Source organism: Varroa destructor, unplaced genomic scaffold, assembly GCF_002443255.2.
Source record: "Varroa destructor unplaced genomic scaffold, Vdes_3.0 BEIS01000002.1, whole genome shotgun sequence".
Taxonomy (NCBI): domain Eukaryota; kingdom Metazoa; phylum Arthropoda; class Arachnida; order Mesostigmata; family Varroidae; genus Varroa; species Varroa destructor.
The window spans coordinates 9,764,955-9,785,910 of NW_019211455.1; the positions used below are offsets into that span (position 1 = coordinate 9,764,955).

At 41.6% G+C, this 20,956-nt stretch overlaps 2 protein-coding genes and 1 pseudogene across 5 annotated transcripts in view; 2 read left to right on the top strand and 1 right to left on the bottom strand.

Annotated features, from left to right (window-relative positions):
- Positions 1 to 651, bottom strand: part of LOC111245810 (uncharacterized) — a 32,368-nt gene extending 31,717 nt beyond the window's left edge. Inside the window, exons 1-2 of the mRNA XM_086981966.1 lie at positions 612 to 651; positions 262 to 392 (exon numbers count right to left, since the gene is read on the bottom strand). Coding sequence (XP_086838092.1) covers positions 262 to 392; positions 612 to 651 — 171 coding nt within the window. The remainder of the gene's footprint in view (positions 1 to 261; positions 393 to 611) is intronic.
- On the top strand, positions 252 to 9,979 carry LOC111245648 (uncharacterized). Of its 3 annotated transcripts, none has more exons than XR_015321120.1 (4): positions 252 to 1,347; positions 5,257 to 5,572; positions 7,292 to 8,189; positions 9,056 to 9,979. XR_015321120.1 is itself a non-coding variant. In XM_022794263.2 (3 exons), the coding sequence occupies exons 1-3, from the start codon at positions 1,112 to 1,114 to the stop codon at positions 7,571 to 7,573; spliced, it is 834 nt and encodes a 277-aa protein (XP_022649998.1). In that variant the 5' UTR covers positions 252 to 1,111; the 3' UTR covers positions 7,574 to 9,979. The 3 variants fall into 3 exon arrangements, 1 of the variants encoding a protein (XP_022649998.1); XR_015321119.1 differs by having other exon boundaries at positions 7,292 to 7,669; positions 8,016 to 9,979; XM_022794263.2 differs by having other exon boundaries at positions 7,292 to 9,979.
- A 2,926-nt stretch (positions 9,980 to 12,905) lies between these two features.
- LOC111245948 (hillarin pseudogene) lies at positions 12,906 to 14,623 on the top strand (annotated as a pseudogene). The gene is made up of 2 exons (XR_015321121.1): positions 12,906 to 13,130; positions 13,579 to 14,623. The product of XR_015321121.1 is annotated as a hillarin pseudogene (transcript).
- The last annotated feature ends 6,333 nt before the right edge of the window (positions 14,624 to 20,956 follow it).

Genomic DNA, 20,956 nt, shown 5'->3' on the forward strand with positions numbered 1-20,956 from the left:
GTCTTCCTGGCCATATTTTCGTTCGTGCATCGTCAGCAGTGGTGCTTGCGCATAGTGTTAACGAACACCGCAGACGAGAAGAAGTTGGGCTCAACACCCGGGAGATCGCGTGACTCCCCCACACCTTGCACCGCAATCATGGCTGCATATCACTACACGCTGTTAGTAACGAGTGAGCTGTCAGTCAACTAAAGTCGAGGGAATCTAGGATTTTTTGAACTATGATTACTTACCGTTGTACTGTCCAAGAACAGCTACTACCATTTCTATGAGTATTTGTTTTAGTATTCCCGCGACAACTTGCTTCGACGTTGAAGTTTCAGCATCGACGTTGTTGTTCTGCGTGGCGCTGCCTACAGTTCCGCCCCCTCCTCGATCTTTTCTGAGGGTGACTGATGCAACAGAAAGGTGAGCAATCACAAGAAATCGCTGCTTCCTCTTATCGTAGCTATCGCGCCTGTTTCTGTTCAAGCAGCATCTGCATGTCCACTACCGTAGCGATGGGCAATGTTCACATTGCCTTTATTCCATTCCGCTTATTGGTGAGACGACGATGGAAGTATTGTTCGCAGCGATGCACGGATTTCTAGGAGGGAGGGTGAACTGCATACTTGAAGGCTGTTTCCTGACGAGGGCTGCCAATGTTGCCATCGCATCGCCGACGTTGTCGAAAGCCTCGTACCTTCCCAAACATACGGAACTCTGAAAGCTTAGCCAATTTCTTCTAAGCAAAAAACTTATATTAAAAAATAATAGGAACTGTCCTGTTTCCCCTTTCACGGGCTCTTGGAGTTAACCTTCAACCAGCTCGCGCAGCCCATAGCACCATTCTCATTTGCGTCTCAGCCTTCGATGCGTAAAGATCTGTGTTTGAAGTAACGTCTAACGACTAGCCAATACGATTTCGCTAAACATGGCATCTCGTCTGCGATATCGAAGCGAATAAAAGGAGGCTTACTGTGAATTTGTTTCGTATGCGCGCGCAGTCCATTGTGTAAATGAATAGGCATGGGTGCTTCGTAAGTTTCGTTCTGTCTAGTACAATCAGTGTTTGCTGTAAGCGGACGGCCGGAATATAGATTACCCGCCCAGGATTTTTCTAGAGGAGGAGATGATTTTTAATCGGCCGGCGTCCAGGATGGTGCTGACCCCAATGCCACGACGATACTCGCCGAGGTCTAATCTTCTTTCGGCGGCTACCCTTTTGCTAGCTCTTGTATTCATCACGGTAGCGTTTTGCACGCCATACTGGCTTGTCAATGATGCCATTCATCCCGGTGCTAAAAAGTTCCGACGAAGAGGACTATGGGAAGTGTGCTTTGATAGTCCCCTCGACGATCACTACAGGTAACAATGCATCTTACACAAAGATTTAGGCACGTGCATACATAACCTATATTTATTTTAATTAGTAAAAACTTTCAAACACGAAAATGCATGCTCCTTATTGACCATGTGACTGGAAACGTTATAGTCAAGCCTATATTTAATTTGTCTGGCTTTGTTTCTCCTTTTGATACAGCGTGGGCTGTCCCCGTAGCAATAATAGTAAAGCTTTAATAATATATATACATAGATAATAAAATACAGGGTACAGCACCTAAATTGGGTTTTTTTTCTGATACTTTTTCCCTCAAGCTGTGTCAAGGCAAAAATTCAATGAATTTTTCTGTATACGCTATAAATATCGTTCCTGATGATCATACCGGGATTACAGCTTCCATTTGGGATTTAGTTCACCGATTATAGTAGCTGTGCATCAAGCAATATTTGTAGGTGGCGACATACTTTGTGGCGCTCAAATGTACTACATGCAAAAAATTTCGATTTTGCAACGGAATTAGATTTCGGGATGACAGCGGCTCAAAAGCCCCAAAAATGCAAAAATCCGGCGCGAATAGTCTTAGCAAGCCTAAGCACTGGACGTTATTTGGATGACGAATTGACAGTTAATATTTTCCTCTCTAAAACGGCTGTTAACTTCTCGGATAAAAACCTAGGTATATGGGAAATGGTTTTTCAAGCTAGCTTGATGCATTTTTGAGTCCTTTATATGTAAACTCTACTGGGTATCTTCCGGTTTGCCCCATGAAAGCCTTCCTCAGATTTTTCAGAAACCACGTTGAACCTGGCAATAACGTGGACCATCGATTTTGGGCCAGAACGGAATTTTTATGCTTGGTAAAGGTTCATTCAGCGCGGAAATATTGGTCGACATTCATACAACCTGCGCTTTAATTCTAATTAAAGCTGAGCTCTTTCAATTCGGATTCATTACCCGTTATGCTTCAGCCCTTAGACTATGTCCGTCCTAACTACAAGCCTAATTTCCGTTAGCTTCTAACATTTAGACATAGCAAAAGCGTGTGCAGGCCCTATTATAAAGAAGCAACAGATAAAAATCTAATGTATGAGATTATTGTAGAATATATCTCAGCATGTTTGACCCAAATGAGCGGAAGGTCCTAATAGAGAGGGTAATTTATAATAAGCCTTTTCGCAAATATGCATATTATGAATAGAGCGGTAGGTTCCAAGTTGGAAAAATAAGCTCATAGATTCAATAGTTATAGGCCAAAAAAAGTTTATTAATTTGTGAGTCCTATGTTGAAAGAGAACCACGTGTATGTTACATGCATTTTTCGTTGCCTTCACAATGAAGTCGGCTCTGTGGAGGTTACTTAGCAGGCGTGTGATTATGATTTGCGAAAATTTCGTTACCAATGACGTATTTGACGCAGTAGATATTTTACGTCACGTGTTACTTCCTTTAAAGCATGGAGACAATTAAAATATCTTAAATCTGGAAAATATAATACTCGTCGTTCGATTCCGTTTACTTTGATACAGGCCACAATCGAAGGGTGGCGATGAAGTCGTACAGTGTCGTCGAGTAATTACACTATCTGCCATAGATTGGTGCGCTAGATACTCATGAAGCTCTTTAAAGATTTGAAATATTCTGTAGCACTAGGGGTCTCCTATTTGGGCAATATCCCGCAAACTCACCCGATATCACTTCGAGTATGGGCTTCTCCAGAATCTATTTGGCGCTGCCCTCAAAGCTGAATTTTTTGCTTAACTTTTCCTGAAAGGCTGCACAGACTGGCTCATATCCCATCTATGATGATGGTGTGCCTTAAACAGGTTTTTTGCAGGTAAAGGCTGTTCTAAATCTCTTCATAGTACGTCACACGTGTTTCCATCTATTCTAGACTCATTTCGAGAAAAATCTACTTTTGCTTTTTTCTCCATTTCTTTTTTCAGATGCTTCCGCAACAGTTTCATGAAACGTACTTTAAGGAATCATAACGTGCTGACAGTGATGCATTACCCATTCTCTGCTTTGTTCAAGCTTTTCCATAACCACTCTAATTCGTTGTTTTGTTTAAGATCCTAAGGTGTAGTCACCACTTTTGCAGTCTTCAACGTTTTAGGTTCTGTTAAAATGACTGCATCACCAAAAGCCCTTTTTTCGCTAAATGTCTATTTACTGGATACTCGCATCAATCTTCTGTGGATTTTACCAGTGCTTTTACGTTTAGAAGATCTATTTTAATTTAATCGTTAAGCGTTGATTTTTAGCAATAAATGTTAGCCTTTTTATTAAAAACTCATCATTATCTCATTGTAATAGATAGGCAAAGGCCTGCTGTGTATATTTAACACATCTGGTCTACTAACGACACGTAGTTTAAGACTATTAAAAAAATTCGATTCGTGAAACAACTTCGAACAATCTAATATGTATCTGTCTACACGCAAAATTTTCTCATAACTATATGTGCATACCAATTTCCAGTTTACTCGCCCACGTCAAATATACGTTTATGTTACAACGTCTTCTTTCAGTATATGCGTAACCCTGAGGTCAGTTCGGACAAGCCTAAGCTTTGTGGAAGGTCACAAAGGAAGGAAAAATTTGAATACTAAAGGACACAAAAATGTAGGAATATTAGGCGATATTTATTTATTATTATCAAATATATTATATTAAATATTTTGACGTATTATATATATTAAATGCGACATTAATGGAGAAATTTTCATTTAGGCTTCTCTTCAGCTACGGTAATGCAAATTTACAATGGTATTGATTAATCAAGCTAGTTTCGAATAGTTGAATACACGTTTTTTTTTATCTACAACTAAATAAATGCCAATGTGACTAAATAATGGCGCGAATTATTGAACGAATGCGCAATGGATTCACATTGATCATCTGTCTCCTTCGAAAAAAAAAACACAGATTGCTTTAAAAATGACGTTTACAAAATATTGTGTCCGCCTTTGTTTTTTTCTCTTTAACCACACCTGTCATTATTACTACTGTTATTACATGATAGAGTGATATCGTTCGACTTGCAGTTAAGAAAAACTCATGAGAAACGGATTTCGTAGGGAAGCCTATTCTTGAAAATTTTGCAAACATCGTTGGAAAGGTTTAACGACCTTGTTTGCCATGATAGCGAAAATACAATATGTGCATAAACAATTTCTTAGTTATTATTTTCCTAGGAGAAAAAGCTCATAATATTAGCTATAAATTCATTGCTTGTAAGTAGCTTCTCTGAGCGATCGAACAGTGAAATGATGCTAGTGATTAGTTTTACAGTTAAAATATGATCGTTTATAGTTAACCGAGCGCTCCTATCAAGACGTCTACTCTCTTCTAGGTGAAAACGGAATAGAGCCATCCCATGACAAAATAACGTGCTCCTTTTGGATTTCCTATGAAAACAGTATCAAATAGAACGCATAACTTTCCACGATCTTCGCGAACATTAAGAGCGATCATGATACCGTTCGGTAATAAGATGTCACTAAGTGGATTTCATCCAATCCACATTTTGTGCATTTCGAATCTCACAAGCAAAAAAGAACCTTCTGCAGTGTGACATTAAGACGATTTTTGTCACTGCGCCATTTTGCCTCAGTAGCACTCATTCTTTGCTCCAACCAAAAACTTACGAAACACAGAACAGCTGTATCGTTCATTGCTAACTTGATTTCTGGTAGCACCTTGGCGACGCTTGTTCGGAAGCGATACCTGTCTACTTTCATCTCGTTTATTGACGCACGCACACCATTGTCCTGTTTTGATGACGTATTTCTGAAACAGGAGATTCGAAACCCTCTGAAGATGTCAACTAAAGAATAATATATCGAATACTATATGAAAAATTATTCCTTGCTTACGTTAATTGATGTAGATACGTTTCTTTTTCGTTTGTCTGTGTCGGATGCGATACCCAGGTATGTACGTCTGCTTCGTTTCGACAATGATAACAGGGGCTGTCGATGGATCTTCGATCGAGAATATCGCTACTTGCGACCATTGCTCGAGGCGCCGTATTTCGTGGCGGTTCAGATCTTTTTTACGATCGGGTTTGGGCTGCTGATTGCAGCTTGCGGTGTCCTTCTTGCTCTCAACATCTGCTTCCCGCAAGAGAAGGAGGTGCAGATGTTGCGTGCTACTACAGGTCTCATTCTAGCTTCGATGGTTTGTACCCTTGTTGCTATCATCGTATTTGGAACGTTAGGTGATCTCACCAACGACTACATACCACAGGTGCGTACAATACGAGTTACTCGGACCAAGCATTACTTAATCACATTTTTCAAGCTGTATGTTAGATTCAGCCGTATGTAGGATTCAGACAAATGGCCCGTCCCAGCATGGAACGAAGTGTATATACGAGCGGTTTCAAATCTAGGCGGCCTCATTTGTTCGTAACCCTAGCAAGCAAATTCGTTACTAGTGAACCGTCACATCCATTAGAGAGAATCTATTAGAGCCAATTATGATGTTATTCCTAAAACAAATTGCTAGCCTGGGTGAAATTCACGGTTCACTAATACGGCATAGTATAAAAAATAGCTATGAATAGCTTCATTTCAAACCCGTAAGTTTTTCTTCTTGAGAAAATTTATGCTTACTAATCGTGCATGGCGACAGCGTAGCAAATCGACCAGATTTTCTGACGTTATAACATCTGCTGTAAAGGTTAACTCAGCAGCATCAGGTTGTGTTTCACTTAGCCCAAAGGCATGTAAAGGCCGTCGTCGTGTGTGATCCATAGGCAAAAAGGAAGCTTCACAAAAAGAAAAACGAGATGCGCAAGTGGCGGTAACACCGTACGTGCCTCGGTACGGAGAACTTTCAGAAGTGATTTGTCGATACCTAAGAAGAAGTGTTACTCGATAAGAAAAAGTCGTTCATCATGCGATTCTACATGCATGACGCCTGTAACTAAGTTCTTCATTGTAACTATGGAGAGGGCATTTAGTACCTTCAAAGGACTATATTGACAATACAGAGGAGTACATCGGTATAATTTACTTATATCCTCCAGCAAAGGCACCTGAGTGCTGTAAAAAAGGTCTTGATAAGTCAACCATCTTTTGACGTGGAGGGGAAAAGGCGATCAGTTTCGTAAATCATTTAACTGAAAATGCGTATTCGCTCTAAATTATTTATCAGACGTATATATAAGAAGCTTTTATACCTCAAAGGGTTCGTGTCGGCAATTTTCTGGTTTTTAATCTTTTTTCCTTCTTTTCAACGTGCCAGTTTACCGCAAAAATTGCCGGAAGCTCTATTACGTTTGGGCATCGTTTACAAATGACTTTCACTATACGATATGTTTTACTCAAACATAAACAATGACTAATAAACATTTCTTCGCGGTCAACCGGTGGTATCCCTACCACCGGCACCTGGCTATGCAAAACGTCAATATTGCCCAAATAATTTATCTCAATTCAGAGCTATATTACCGTATTGAGAAATAACCTTAGAGATCACATTGGTTCACAAGTTTTGAAGCATACTTTTAACTATGAGCATTTTAAAACCGCTATAAACCGCTGCAACAATTTATTATAAAACATAAATCCTTCCTAGGATTCCTAAAAAAATTTCTTGAGCTGAGGTCCAACCTGGTCAATTATACAGTAAGAGGCGACCACCTTGTATCTGACCATTAGTCTGCGCACCGTTCTCCAAGATTCAGTGGACAACATCAGATCAAAGCTAGAAATTATTATTATTAATTTTACAATTTCCGTTTATTCTCGTTGGCTGGCAAGCAAAAACATGTTCCCAATAAAAACATGTTACCTACTACATATCGAGCTGGTGCATTTATCTAACAAAAGTGGTAAAAACTCCTGAATACTTCTAGCTGCTTGCGACAGCCGTCACTGTATATTATTTATTTATGCAATACTACATTTTCGCTATTATATTTTCTGTGCTGAATTGTTTATCTCATTGGTTCTATCGCAGGTCGATTGGAACTATTTCGGATGGTCGTACATGCTTGCCGTTGTCGGTGTCATTATTCAACTGGTAGCGGCAATACTAACGTGGATTGACGCGCGAGCCGCAGCGCGTCGCGAGTATGAAGACAGTGTCTTAGCTATGGAGGAACGCCTTAGGGCCTCATCGTCGCTACAGGGTGGAACGCTTTCGCGGCCGCCAACGGCCGCTGGAGCTGAGGGCACCTTACCTCGACCAGACTCCCGAGTATCGCTTAATCGCACCGGCTCGCTACAGCATCTATCGTGAATAGTCGAGTGGTCGGAAAGGGAAGCCAACCCTGAACCCCCGCCAGATTACAATGAGGGTGAATGCTGGCCACGTAACGGCGACAGGCGGCTCTGGGTACGAACACGCACGTTGTGAACGACCCTTACAACAAAAAATGACAGAAAATAATACATACGACTGCTTGCGCATTTGCCGACTGCGGGGCGTCATCCTGTACTAGTGTTATATATATTGGTATAACCGAACTATATCTCGATGTAGGAGGGGCGTCTCCTTGCATTTGAAACGCGTATGCAATCAATCGTTAGCGTAAAAGTTAGATTGTGTAATATTAATGGAAATAGAGTAATACCATGTAGTGCTGAAACGCGTCAAGAATATTAGCAAAATTGTAGATATACAACAATTGTTTGAAATAATGTACTGATATTTATATGCAATGCATCTGTAAATTCGGCAGTTGTGAATTGAGCAGAACAAAAAAGACAAAGTAAAATTGAGAATGATAAGAAGAATACAACGAGGCAGACGATTCGCTGGCGATATATTGCTTGTCATGGAAGCGTGCTGGCCGCTAAACCGGAAAGAAAACTGAAAATTATATCCGTACAAAAGGAAACGTGACACGCCTGAGGTACGTAAATGCGCAACGAGTACCATGTATGAATGAATAAGGAACTAGACCAAACTGCGTTAACAACTTCGAATACTGTTTCATAATCTATAGACGTATGCACGAGCGAATAACGCGTTCAAAATATTTTTTTTTAACAAATAGTGCGGAAAAAATAGCCCGTGCCGTCCTGAACGCAATATGAGTTACCGGCTTCATTTTTGCAACTGCAACCTTCATGAGTTCAAGATCCTCCAACAGAAAACGAGCTTAAAAAATGTAGTGATTTGCATCTTGAGCCTAAAGTCCAAGTGACAACTGAAGGTGTTTCGTGAACCTTGCAAATGAACTTTGTGAATGTGAATCTGAGGTGTCCTTAACAAAATTCTTAGTGACAAGCAATGCTGTTTTCACTGCCACTGTTAGGTCCTGATCTTTCATATTATCTGACAAAAAGCACTTTATTATACGGACACTTATATCGCAAATCAAGTACGCATTTTACATACAGGCTAAATGGACTGCTATAGAACGGTTAAGCACAGAACTTAGTTTCATAAGAACCTTTCGAAGATGTCGTCAATGCGCAGAGCTCCGTCGTTTCATGACTACCTTGCCACGTTCGCTTTCTTCCCCCTTTCTACATTCAAAACCAACCGACCTTTTCATAAACGTTTGCTCCTAGCCAAAGCTTCCCCAACACAGATTCACTTCGTGTCATTGTTAAGGTTCCTCCTTGCATTTTTACATAGTAAGCGTAACAACTTTCGTACTAGCCAGTAGCACTAAAACGCTAACAAAAAGGCACAAGCTACAAAAATTCGTTTAGAAATAGTACTTCAGTTGTTCAACCGTTTATATATGGTTTCTACTTTATTTGACCTCAGGTTCCCAAACCACGACTAGAGGAGGATTTCTATCTTCGAACCGTAACTAGCAGATACACGCACTCTTAGATATCTCTTTATAAACAAGTTACTTATTTATTTATATTTTACTTTAAAGAAAGATATAATGCAATATTATCGAACGGTATACCGTATGATATTTCAATCAGACTAAGCTACGTACGCCTTACACCTTCGCTTTTAGTACGCTGGAACGTTTTATACGGTTGATCTAGCTCCCGTTCTTCGAAGAAACGAGTTTTCGATCTGACTGGCAAGTTTGAGTCTCTCTGAGGCTCCGTGCTGCTTTTGTCATACTCATGAATTAGACGTTGGCAGCGCAAGTAAAAATTACACCTCCCATCAGATACCATAACTGTTCGTTAAGATTGACGCTCACGAGATTGGCGGACGCAATTATTTCTGTTGCATCAATACCAATAGTACCCACAAGAAAAAAGCTCAACTGTATATTCAAACGGCCATTAGACCCAGAAGTTATCAGCTAAATAATTGGTATATTTGTTTGTAGTTTTGTCTCATAAACGACGTTACTAATAACTGAAATTGAAACGGTCCTGCGACTGATAATGAACCTGGATTCATCACTGGTCCAAGTTGGATACGTCCGTGCTGGTAACGTCCGCGTTGCGAAAATTTCCTTTCGCGCCTGCCTCGACCCTAAACCACTGTCCTGTGCCTACTCCTGTCCTGTGCCTATGAATACTCTAAAGTTGTTTTCCAATCCAACGAAGACTCCAAAGCAGGGTTCCAATGCGATAGTCCAATTCCTATTTTTAGGTGTTCGAATACGTTGACCCTTGCGATGTTCACCCCCTCTGAATAGACCGCTCATAGATTTAACAAATCAATTACCCAAAACCATTGCGAATTAAATTTTGAATAAAACAATTGTAAACAGAAGTTTTGTCTTACTTTTAAGTGGCTCAATCGAGCTATCCTGGAAACAATAGCAGACAATTAGAGAACTCTCATTAGTTAGGAACTTGTTGAATATCCGTTGTATTGAATTTGTAAAATCAAATCTCAGCACGCGGTTACATTAATCCTTTATACTATACCGTGGCACGTTATAAGACTTATGCGTTCGAAAAAAAAATAAACACAACCTAATGTTGTTTTTGCGATCTCTATGTGTCCACAACTGAAAGGACGGACGAAATTATAAGTTTTTATATTATAAGGTGTTTTTTTTTTCTGAATAAAAATTAATAATTTTGGCTGCACATGATCAGCGTACAAGTGTGTCACACTTCCACGATACCTAAAATTGACAAATAGATGCGTGTGCAAATATCATCTGCTTTAGCGTTCTAGCTGGACAACGAACAGGACCACGAATACAATGTAGCCGGGGCCTGAATAGATGAAGTCAACAACTGCTAATTTGGAGCGTTTTTATATCTGCGCACTTGTTAAAAATTGTTTCTGATATAATTTTGTAACATAGCTTTAAAGGAGATATTAACAAAAATAAACCAGTAAACGCGCAACTAACGTCCCGAGGACACGAAGGTTCAGATCTGAGACCAGCTTGAGGTATCATTTTTTGTTAATGAACACAGGTCGTATGTGTTTTATGATCAAACGCTTTCATCCCATTATATTAAATGGCGCCATTTTGAAATGCGTACCGACATGAATGACACCTTGCTGCGCTAACATTTAATAGGGACTGTTACATAAGCACATATTTTTTCTTCAATTGACAGAATTTGATGGAAGGTGACGTAGACATATATACTTGGTTTCTTCTTCGCTATTTTTAGCATATTATAGTATCTATATTTATCTATAGAGCACGTCGCTATGACTTAAATAAGAATAAACAACAGGATTTTTAGATTTCAACCCTATTTCTAAGGTTGCTTATCGTCGATTTAAACATTGGGAGCCTTATTACAGTCACACGCCAGCACACCTATAACGATAAAGAACCGTAGTCTATGAATTTTTAATGTTGATACGATTACTCAAGAGCATTTCATTAGTTATTATTCTTTTCTAGCCACAGGGGGGCCTATAGGTTTTTCGGTCTGGCACTTTGCAGGTATTTCTGCTCAGAGATACACTATGAGACCGCGCTTTTCATATTGGCATAATCTTCGATAAAAATCCAGGGAAATTTTACTGTAGCAAACGAAACACATTTTGATGTTAATAGTAAGTGAAATTACATTCTCACTAGAACTTAGGAGTCCATAATAACACTTAGTATAGGATGAATTATCTGTTTTTTTGAAATTGACTTCTCGAATGAATGGCATTTAAATGCACGATAGCATACCGCCATTTTCTTAGACAATGTTAGCTATCCGGGCTGCCTAAACAGTATACTTCCTTACTTGGTCATAGAAAATGAAGTCCTAGAGGCCGTAGCATATGAACTTCGCATTAAACTTACAGCTCCAACGTTGGGTTTTATCAAGGAAGATTTGAACATGGCTAGAAGACAATCTTCTAAGTTGACTAACAGGTTAGATACTGTTAAAACGTCTTCTTCAGACAGCAGAACTTCCTTGTTTAAAGGGGACGTGCGAGATCTATATAAACCGCCCAGCATCCAGCGTCAAAAAATACTGCCCAATTTTTTGAGAAAATGGGAACATTTTTTCCTTAGTTATCAAACGCGTTCTCAGTTCCCTAACCAGTGTTGCAGATAAGCATAATCCCGGTGCACAGTATTTAGTAATAAGAAGCTGTACTGAATTAGAGGTACTTACGTTTATCCTACAAACGTTACTGAGTAAAGAAACGATGAGGCAAAGAGTATACACTTAATTATGCTTAAAAGAAATGTGCAAGTTTGAGCGAACAGTGAAGAGATAAATTTCTCTTGGGTCTGTTGGAGCTTTCGCAGAGGATTACTCCATCTCAGTACCGTTACGGTAATTAATATGGTCCGCTGGGATCGTTGCCGTCACGGGTCAATTAGGCATAACGAGGCTCTTGCTTACGTCTCCTGTGAGGAAAAACAAGCTACTAACCTTGACGACTATAACGGCAGGACATTTTCTTTTTTTTTCCTGTTCATACCCTTGTAACGATGACTTTATCGCAACAAAACCGCCTAATACTATTGCCGATCATCCAAATGGAACACGTTCAGTTTTTATGATGTACCAAAGTCTTGCTATATCAAAGACGTCGAATCAAAAACGCTTGTTCTGCGAGACAAACAATTTGGAAGAAAATTTCTCATTTATTCTAGCTGGTGTCACCTTATAGGGAGCTTAGTTTGCCCGTACTGTAGCACTGAAGATGTTCCAGGGATTTCGGCTCAAGTACATAATATACGAACAACATAATTAAACTAGAAGATTGCGCCTTTACCTTTAATGATCAATAATCCGCATCACGTCAATTTTTCGATACGTCAACTATAGATCTACTTAAGCCTTAAATGAAGATTGCTGCTAACCGCCGCTGTGTCCCATTCAGACATATTCCTGCACTCCCAACTCCATCCTTCGAGATATCGGGCCCGCGCAGTTTGCCGTTGCTGGCAGTCCTTTTTCCATTAGCAATGTCATGCCCGCGGTGACAGAAAGAAGCACTATTCGGATGCTACTGATGATTTTGCTTTGTTGAGCTGTTGGTTATTTGGCTGTTTCAATGGCTGGTTGGTCGCGTCGTCCGAAAACTGACGTGCGCGCAGGTTACGGCAGCCGCAGCAGTACCGGCAGCGGTATTAGTGGCCGCAGCAGCCACAACAGAAGGAACGTTTATGGACTAACTGCTTGTTGTCCTGGCAACCAACGGCTTTCGGTCGTTGGTTCTAGCACTGCCACTGCCAGCATCAGCTTTTGCATAAGCACCAGCAGCATTCGACTGGGAGAGTGAACCAGCCGGCGCTCCGAAATACGTGAGGCGAGGGTTGACCGAGCGTGAGGAAATGACAGCAGCAGTTCGCAGCCAGCGCGACAGAAGCAACGACCCTGCCCAAGTGGCCAAAGTGGCTGAAGTGCCCATCACCAACAACCACCAACGCCATCACGAGTACCACCAATACTGCGGCAGCATCATCAGCTGAATACGAGGAACACGGTAATCGGTGAGCGGTTCTACGCCGTCGTACAATGCTGTACGAGTGCTTGATAGTATGAAAAAAATGGACTTTGTGAAAGCTGTAGTTGTATGCCGTCTCCCGCCCACTATACCGAGGTGTTTGAATCCGAATCAGCTCAGCTGGTTAGCCTGCTAAGTTTGTGCGTGTATAGCGTGTGAAGGAAGTAGTAGCTAGTAAAGGATTGAGAAAGCCGGTGTCACGCGTGCGAAGCAACAAGGACCGTACTAAGGTCCAAAAGAGATCCGACAGGTTGCCTGTAGGGAAGTCATTTCTACTTCTGATCTGTGATGAGTTTATAATCAAGTCTATAGTACACTGAGGCAGACGAGTCGTTGTCGTTGGTGGCATACTGGTGACAGCGCCAACGGGAAATTTGCCTTGTTATTATTGTAATTTTCGACGTTGTTGTTTTTATTTTCTCTGAGTTAATCAGATTGTCATTGGTCACTCTTCGTTTGGTTATTGCCTTCGGCGGATATTGGATGCTATCAACACGAGTAGAAGATACGACGGACGGACGGACGGACGGGCGGGCGGATTAACTTACTCTACTTCCTTTTAATCAAAGCCTGTACGGGATTTACATGTAGAGTGAACGTGGATGACAATCGTGAGGGATACTGTTATGTACTGAGTGACTGGGAGATACTAGGATCGTGTTCTCAGCAGCGCGATCTGAGGCTGTACTATACAGCTGTGCACAAGTGAATGTAGCGGGAGACGTGGTGAGGTGAGGCTTGACAAAAATCGATGGAGAATGAACAGGCGAAACGAATAACCTAAACAGACTTTACAGTGGTGAACACACGATATTACTCTACGACAGTAAACAGACGTAATCAGAAGCTCCCTGCCAAAGTGTCTTGGCCACCATGGCCGGTCCGGATCTCAAATGTCTCCGATGTAGGACGACGGTCTACCCCGTGGACAAAGTTGGTCCCCTCAAAGACTTTACCTTTTTCCACCAAGGTTGTTTCAAATGCAAAATATGTGGGACAAAGCTGACCCTCAAGACCTATTTTAACAATCTACAGAATCAGGATGATCAAGAGGTTTACTGTCAGAACCACGCGCCGAAACAGGGTCCAGGCACTCTCGACGGCACTGCTGTGGGCATCAAAGCAGCAATGTCCGTTCCGAAAACGCATAACCTGATTAACGAGCAGATCCGGGGCCTCGGCCACTCTGGCACTCTCGATCCCACAGATTCGTTTAAACGCGGAGGAAATGGGCACATAGGTGATTTTAAACATGGCGTCAAAAATCATGGTCGGTTCGACGCTTCGGCGTTACACATCACGCACGCACTACAAGCCGCGCGTCTTGCTTCCTCCAAATACTACAACGAGAATGCACGCCATCTAGGAGTCAGTGTGGTAAGTACTCAGAGAGAATTTCGTACTTCGCCTAAAGTTTCCCGGAAGTGGCTAGATAACGTAATTATACTAGTGAACATACAATAATTATATTAGCTGACGGTCGTATCGACTGGAAAGAGCTGCAATCATGATATATGATATATATGTTACATATATTCGGATGTCAGTTTCGTTAGTGAAAAATCGTTTATGAATCGATACTGCGGGTACATATACGGGTCAGGCTATCTCACTGTGTTTATATAGCATACTTGTAATATAGTTCATTTTGATTACTCGATTCGTAGATTTTTGTCAAGCTAGAAAAAAACGACACACAGATTGTTTAAAACTATATGACCGGGTACCTTGGGACTGCGTAGCAAATTTTATGCATCCATCGCAATCGACCGGCAAATGCTTGCTTATTGTCATGTCATCAATTCCTTGTTGTGGGTCACGCTCACCCGCGGAAATAAGACAGACATTCGTCTGTCTGTTCTACTTTGGGTATAATCCAATGTTTGCAGTAAAACGTTTGAGCTCCAGTTCAGCCTATAAGAGAAATAGGCTGTCTTTGCGCTTTTTCCAGAGTTTTCAGATTTGTCAAGCGAGACATGAACAACTATACCTATAATAAAGGTGGTCGTATGACCGCCCTTATTATAGGTGACCTCTCCACTTTGATCTAACCGACCGTTCGACCGGCGGTTTGTTCCCGGCAACAATCATTCCTATATATCGTCCGACTTTGACTTGCTACGCATTTACCTCCAAAATTGACTGGCGGTGACCCTGAACTAGAATGCACCAGAAAAATGTTTCGCTTTGAGCCTGCAAAGTCTTGTTTTCAGCGTTGCTGCTTCGTGTCATTCACTGTTGTGATTTATAAGAGTGTTTTTCCGGAGTAGCGGCATCAGCAGAGTCTGAAGAATACCTGCACCAGCGTCAAAGGCCAGTACACTATCAGCTATGGTTATCTTCTGCACGAAGCAGCCGGTAACCGGCAGAAAAAATACTAGACAGGTCGCAGTCGATCATTGTAATGATAATTGCTAGCAGTAAAATCATAGTTATTACGAAGAGCAGCAGTGGAAACGTCAATCGGGAAGGCAGGCATCGAGACAAAGTCAGTGCAAAATCATCGGCGACAACTTAGGCCTATTTCCGGTAGAAGAACGCTTTTTACGTCCGTTCGCTAACTATCGTCATCACAAAAAGCAACGGTGGCCTTATAGTAGTGCTATTCGCGAGAGCTGGACAGATTGGCAGACAGTGAATTTCGGATAGAATAGCGCCCGAAATAACACCGGGAAAAATTTGGGCGATAAGCCGTAACTGTGAACGCTGGTTATAATTATTGTTTTTGTTGTACATATGACTAGCGTTCGATAGGATCATGTCAAGGAGAGGACATCGGAGCGTAACAACATAATACAAATTGCAGTGGAGCAGTTACCTGAAAGGTTGCGGGAATCGGCTTGTGGGGTACGAGATCACAAGGTTAAATGTGGCCAAAATTTGCAGTAGCTTTGATACTGCATGATTGCATCTAAAGTAAGGTACATGTCCTTTGCAATGTATTCAGATGGATGAAATAGGTAAAAGAAATATATTCATGCGTACGATCAGGACAAGGTGCCACAAGGAAACCTGGTCTTATTGTACTAAGACAAACTGTGCAATGCAAAAGCATCGTTGCTAATGGATGCGGACTCAAACCCGGCCACCTGCTAGAATAATTTATAGCACAATAAAATGCGTTACTCTCAGCTCGGCCAATTCAACTGTCCAAACGAAAGCTTCCACCTGTTGAATGATCACGTGCTAAGCTATACGGTATATATAAATATATAGCCGACTGATGTTCATTATTGGTATAATTATTCAGTACGGTAGCTAAATGCGAAAGCGAAAGCGGGAATCAGTTTTTGCCCTTGCTGCTGCTGTTCTAGCAATGGCCAGCGTTGAGTGATGACAATGCTAGTGGCAGTGTTCATTCAACGTTAACGCCTCCGTGGGGCTCTCTGTCTGTCTGTTCGATAGTTACGTACCAATTCGCTCACGACTAATCGTGCACGACTTTGTACGTACTAAGTGACGATAGCTATGAAAAAACAGAACTGCAGTAGCTGCGGCATCAACAATAACTACAGAAACTTGCTTGGTCTGTCTCGCCGAGACTCGAGCCAGCCGGGCGGATCTATCCAAGAAGGTGGTGCCGGAAACGGAGATGAAAAAAGGACAACGGCGTATGACCAATCGGCGAGTAAGCATTGAGTTGACGTCAAATAGGCCCAAATCAAGAGCTGTGCCCGTTGTCAGGCGGATATACGCACGCCACTGGTGATATCGCATAAGCTATATTTATTTTCAGAGCATAGCAGCTGTAAGGCTAATCGTACAAGTAGTCTCTTATTGGCCAAAAATTCTCAATTATTTAATTATAAGTCAGCCGATGTATGGAAATCCTTTTTGGCGTCATCATTATGTAAAGCATATGTAATATATAATTTCTACTTTTAATCTGAGAGCTCAACATTCTCCCCGCATTGTACCTATCTTGAGTTTCCGAAAACGGAAAATATGAGATAAGACCGATCTGAAAGTAAACAACAAGATCGTGTCTACAATGTAGTGCGCTGCTAGACTAGTTCTAATCATTTCAACACGGTTCGAGTGAGCGGCTGGCACGTAGACCAGTTGCTGCCGATTGCAGCGAAGAAACTCAATCAGTTTTTCGCTGAATTTGTGTTAAAGTTTTTCTCTCGACGCGGAAACGTAACGCGCGAAGGTATACCACCACACGCTATAACCTTACTGTTACCGCAGCTGCCATAGGGGCTCGTCACCAGTAATCTGACGGACCCTAACGTTTGTCTTTTGCGACAAATCTCGGGCGGAACAATCACGGACGCCCACAGAACTTCAGATCGGCAGACCCTGATCAAGCCACTAAATAGACCCACGTGTGTTGCGCTGGTGCGAGAAACTTCAGCAGCAGCTGCTGTTGTCTGCCCCACGTACACATTGGCAGCAGCGAGTAATCTGCCTTAGCAATAAAGACAACAGTACTGTATGGTAGCATTACGGTTGACTTTCTGGTAATGGCCACAATGACCGATTGCCCATTATAGTGCTAATATTGTAGTTGCAGTAAGCAGTAGCAGAAATGGTATGGTGCGGTTGTTTGCTATATCTGTTGTTACTGTCGATAATATAACGGTAGCCCATGAAGTGACAATGATGCCCTTGACACGATCTGCACGAGAGTCGGTCAGGAGGTATTCAGCCAACAAGTCAGCGTGGCCGCCAGGTGGCCAGGAAGGAGCCGCCATTCGACTGTATTGGACCATAACTAAATGGAATCGAATTGAACCCTTCATTGTGGCGCCGTCCCGTGGCTGGCGTACCACGCGTCCGAACTTAAGCTCGATCAACCACTGCCACCGCGCCGTCAACGAACGAGCAGCTATTGAAGTGGCGTCAGTCGCCGGTCAGCATTGGTCGGCAACGGTTTGCTGGCCGGATCCCGCCAGATGACAATGAATACTCGACTGTATCATTTTAAAGACATGCGATTGACGCGCAAAGGTTGGGGAAAGGGATAACGTCGGATGCAGATATATCTGATGATAAAAACGCAGACAACGATTATAATGATAATACTGATGGCAACAATCGTACGCCTTTGTGCTTGTAGGCCATGTCCGCAACAACTCAACCCGTAGTTTGTCTTCGTATTAGGAGGCACCAACCGTCTGTACGGCAGAGCAGTACAGGCCAGCCGTTCAGTCATTGTTACACTGGCAAGTTTTAATGAAAGTGCCTAATATAATGCTATATAATAGTTATGCATTCGTCCATCCACAGATGAGTGGTCGTAGCTGGGCTGTCTCGCGTCTCATCTTAGGACTTAACTTCGAGTCAATCTTAGGGTTCGTTACTTGTCATCGTAAATCAAGTGATACTATAGATGTGTGCGGTTAGCAGGTTAAAAGATGCCGGCCTGAATTTGGCAGGCCTGTTGCGAAAGACAGTAAGGCTGGTAAGATTTATAAAAACTTCATCTCAGTTGACACACGCGTCTAGCACTCTAGCTTACGAAGCAGAGCGATCCAATTGCAGAAGTAGCATGAAATAAATAGCACATCATTGGCCACTGAAATATGGACTAAAATTATCGTCAATGTTGCCTGGTGGTGAGTGACATTTGGTGGAATAGATGGTTATCGATGCAGGTTAGGACAGCGGAGCCCAAATTAAAGCACAGCTTAACTGTGTCTGCCAATGACGTCGTTGCTATCAAGAATAGGAAATAGCATTCAGCGTCCGTTAAAGGATCAGTTCATATTTGTATTTGATTGACCGTCAGCGTACCGATCGGTACGTTGATAATAGAGCCACTTTAGACGCTCGAGTATTATTTTACAAGTATTATCTCTGCACTTCTAATAGCAACGCGTATCATTGTTCTGGATACGATAACGCTTGGCCTCTACTGATGCAATTAATTTTTCTACGTAGTGCGTCAAGTTACGTATATTAAAAGGATAGAGTAACATTTCGTATAGCATCTAGATTATATCTGGCGTAAGTAGACTAGACGCGACTTTCGACAATAATATGACAGTACTTGTCGTATAAAAACATACCACCCGCCAAAGTCATACTTATTTCAACTTCTAAACCCTTCACGTAGTCACAGACGAACAATTGGATTTAATCAATGCCTTAACATACGTTTCAACTTCTAACGAAATTCCTATTCGAACTCTCACGCCAATATGGCATAGCATCCTTAAATCAAAAGCTTAACCAATAGCGTAATTTGAAACACCGAAAGAAAAAACAATATGTTTTGTTCGGCATAGGAAAGCTGTTTTCGTGTATAGAAGGATATCGGCCTTCCTGCGACTGCCTAGAGTCTGAGAGACGTTATATTTATAGTTATTGTTTGACGGCTAAAATGATACAGGGTGTTATGATATATACGGTGCACAAAATGAAAAACTGCAAAAAAAAATGTGTCACGTGATTGCTGTGATAATAGTGTCCACTGTTTAGATATGATGCGTTATTGGTGTGCATGTGTGAGAGAATGAGGATCTAGTGGGCTGCTACACAGACCTTTGGGACATCCGAAATTGGACCGTTCGGGACTTGACGCCCCTTGTTCTTTCCTTCGGGGACGGGGCAAAACAGATAGGGAGGCAGCGGTAATGACGGTAGCAACGGTACCCGTTCTGATTTTTATCAGCTGCTGTCCAACCGGAAGACGGACAATTCACACAAGGTAACGCGAGCTGAGCTCTCTGCTTTAGCGCGATTGCAAAGGAAAAATGTACGCCAACATGTGATATGACTGAAACGCGTGGTGACAAAGTCGTAGCTCGGACCAAGAGAAAGAATCAGAAAAAAAGCAAAGGGTTGACGCTAACGCGTTCAGTAACGAAATGAACTGAAGCCCCTGACGGATAGTTGGTAACAAAATATGTTGCGTAACGGTGAATGAAATGTTTTGACATAATTCTAGAAAGAAAAAAAAAAACTTTGTCTCAGTAGAAATTGCATAACTACTTGGTTTTGGTTTTTGCTTGACGGAGTGCTTCTATACCTTCGAAGTTCCTATAACTCCTTAGAACTGACTCCGTGGTGGTCGTCGAACACTGTCTTAGACGTAAAGCTCGAAGCTCGTATTCAAACCCAAACCTAAAACTCTATTCTGTATAGCTTAACGCCGACTCCAAATGTTATACAAATTGAAATAGTTAGATTTCTTGACACTAGAGTCAGAGATCTTCGGTCCAAGCTGGGATAATATCAAGTGTAGATATTTTGTTAATATGGCCAAGGAATCAACTTATTTCGAAAAGAGACCCTGCTACTAGTATGTAGATGGTTATACGAATGAGTAGAGTCTACTGTACGAATGCTTGAGGATGAACCAACGCCCGGATACAGCTATTGTAAAAAATTATCTATAAACCATATGCTTTGAATATAATTATCCTATGCTTAACGATTTTTATGGATTGCGTACGAGACTCTTATCTATCCAAATTTCAAGATAGCATCGCTAGTGATAGTGATAGTTATTGTGGTAAATATGTAAATGCAATATTTGCTAACAGATGTTGTCGTGCAACTTTTTTCTCGTATCCATTTTTTCCCGATCATTTTTTACTGAAAAGTCGGACCGAGAGAAGATTCCTGCAATCGATACATCACACTTTCATCTCAGATCGTTCCTACGTGGTGTAGGGATTCATACTTTTTCTCATAGATCAGGTACGCGAAAACACGCGTACGTCAGAAGGTTATGTCCAGATATTTGACTTGTTCAGCGCTAGTCTTGCTCATACTATAGGCTGGACAAAATAGAGACCCAAACTAGTGCATAATATGGTGACAGCGGCATCTTGCGAAGCGAATTCTGCTTCTAACATTTGA

What these genes read in the sequence shown, in the direction of transcription:
- LOC111245648 (XM_022794263.2), top strand. Translation starts at nt 1,112, where the DNA reads ATGATTTTTAATCGGCCGGCGTCCAGGATGGTGCTGACCCCAATGCCA. An exon ending in CCCCTCGACGATCACTACAG is followed by an intron (nt 1,348 to 5,256) that starts GTAACAATGCAT and finishes TGCGATACCCAG; the next exon opens with GTATGTACGTCTGCTTCGTT. An exon ending in CCAACGACTACATACCACAG is followed by an intron (nt 5,573 to 7,291) that starts GTGCGTACAATA and finishes GTTCTATCGCAG; the next exon opens with GTCGATTGGAACTATTTCGG.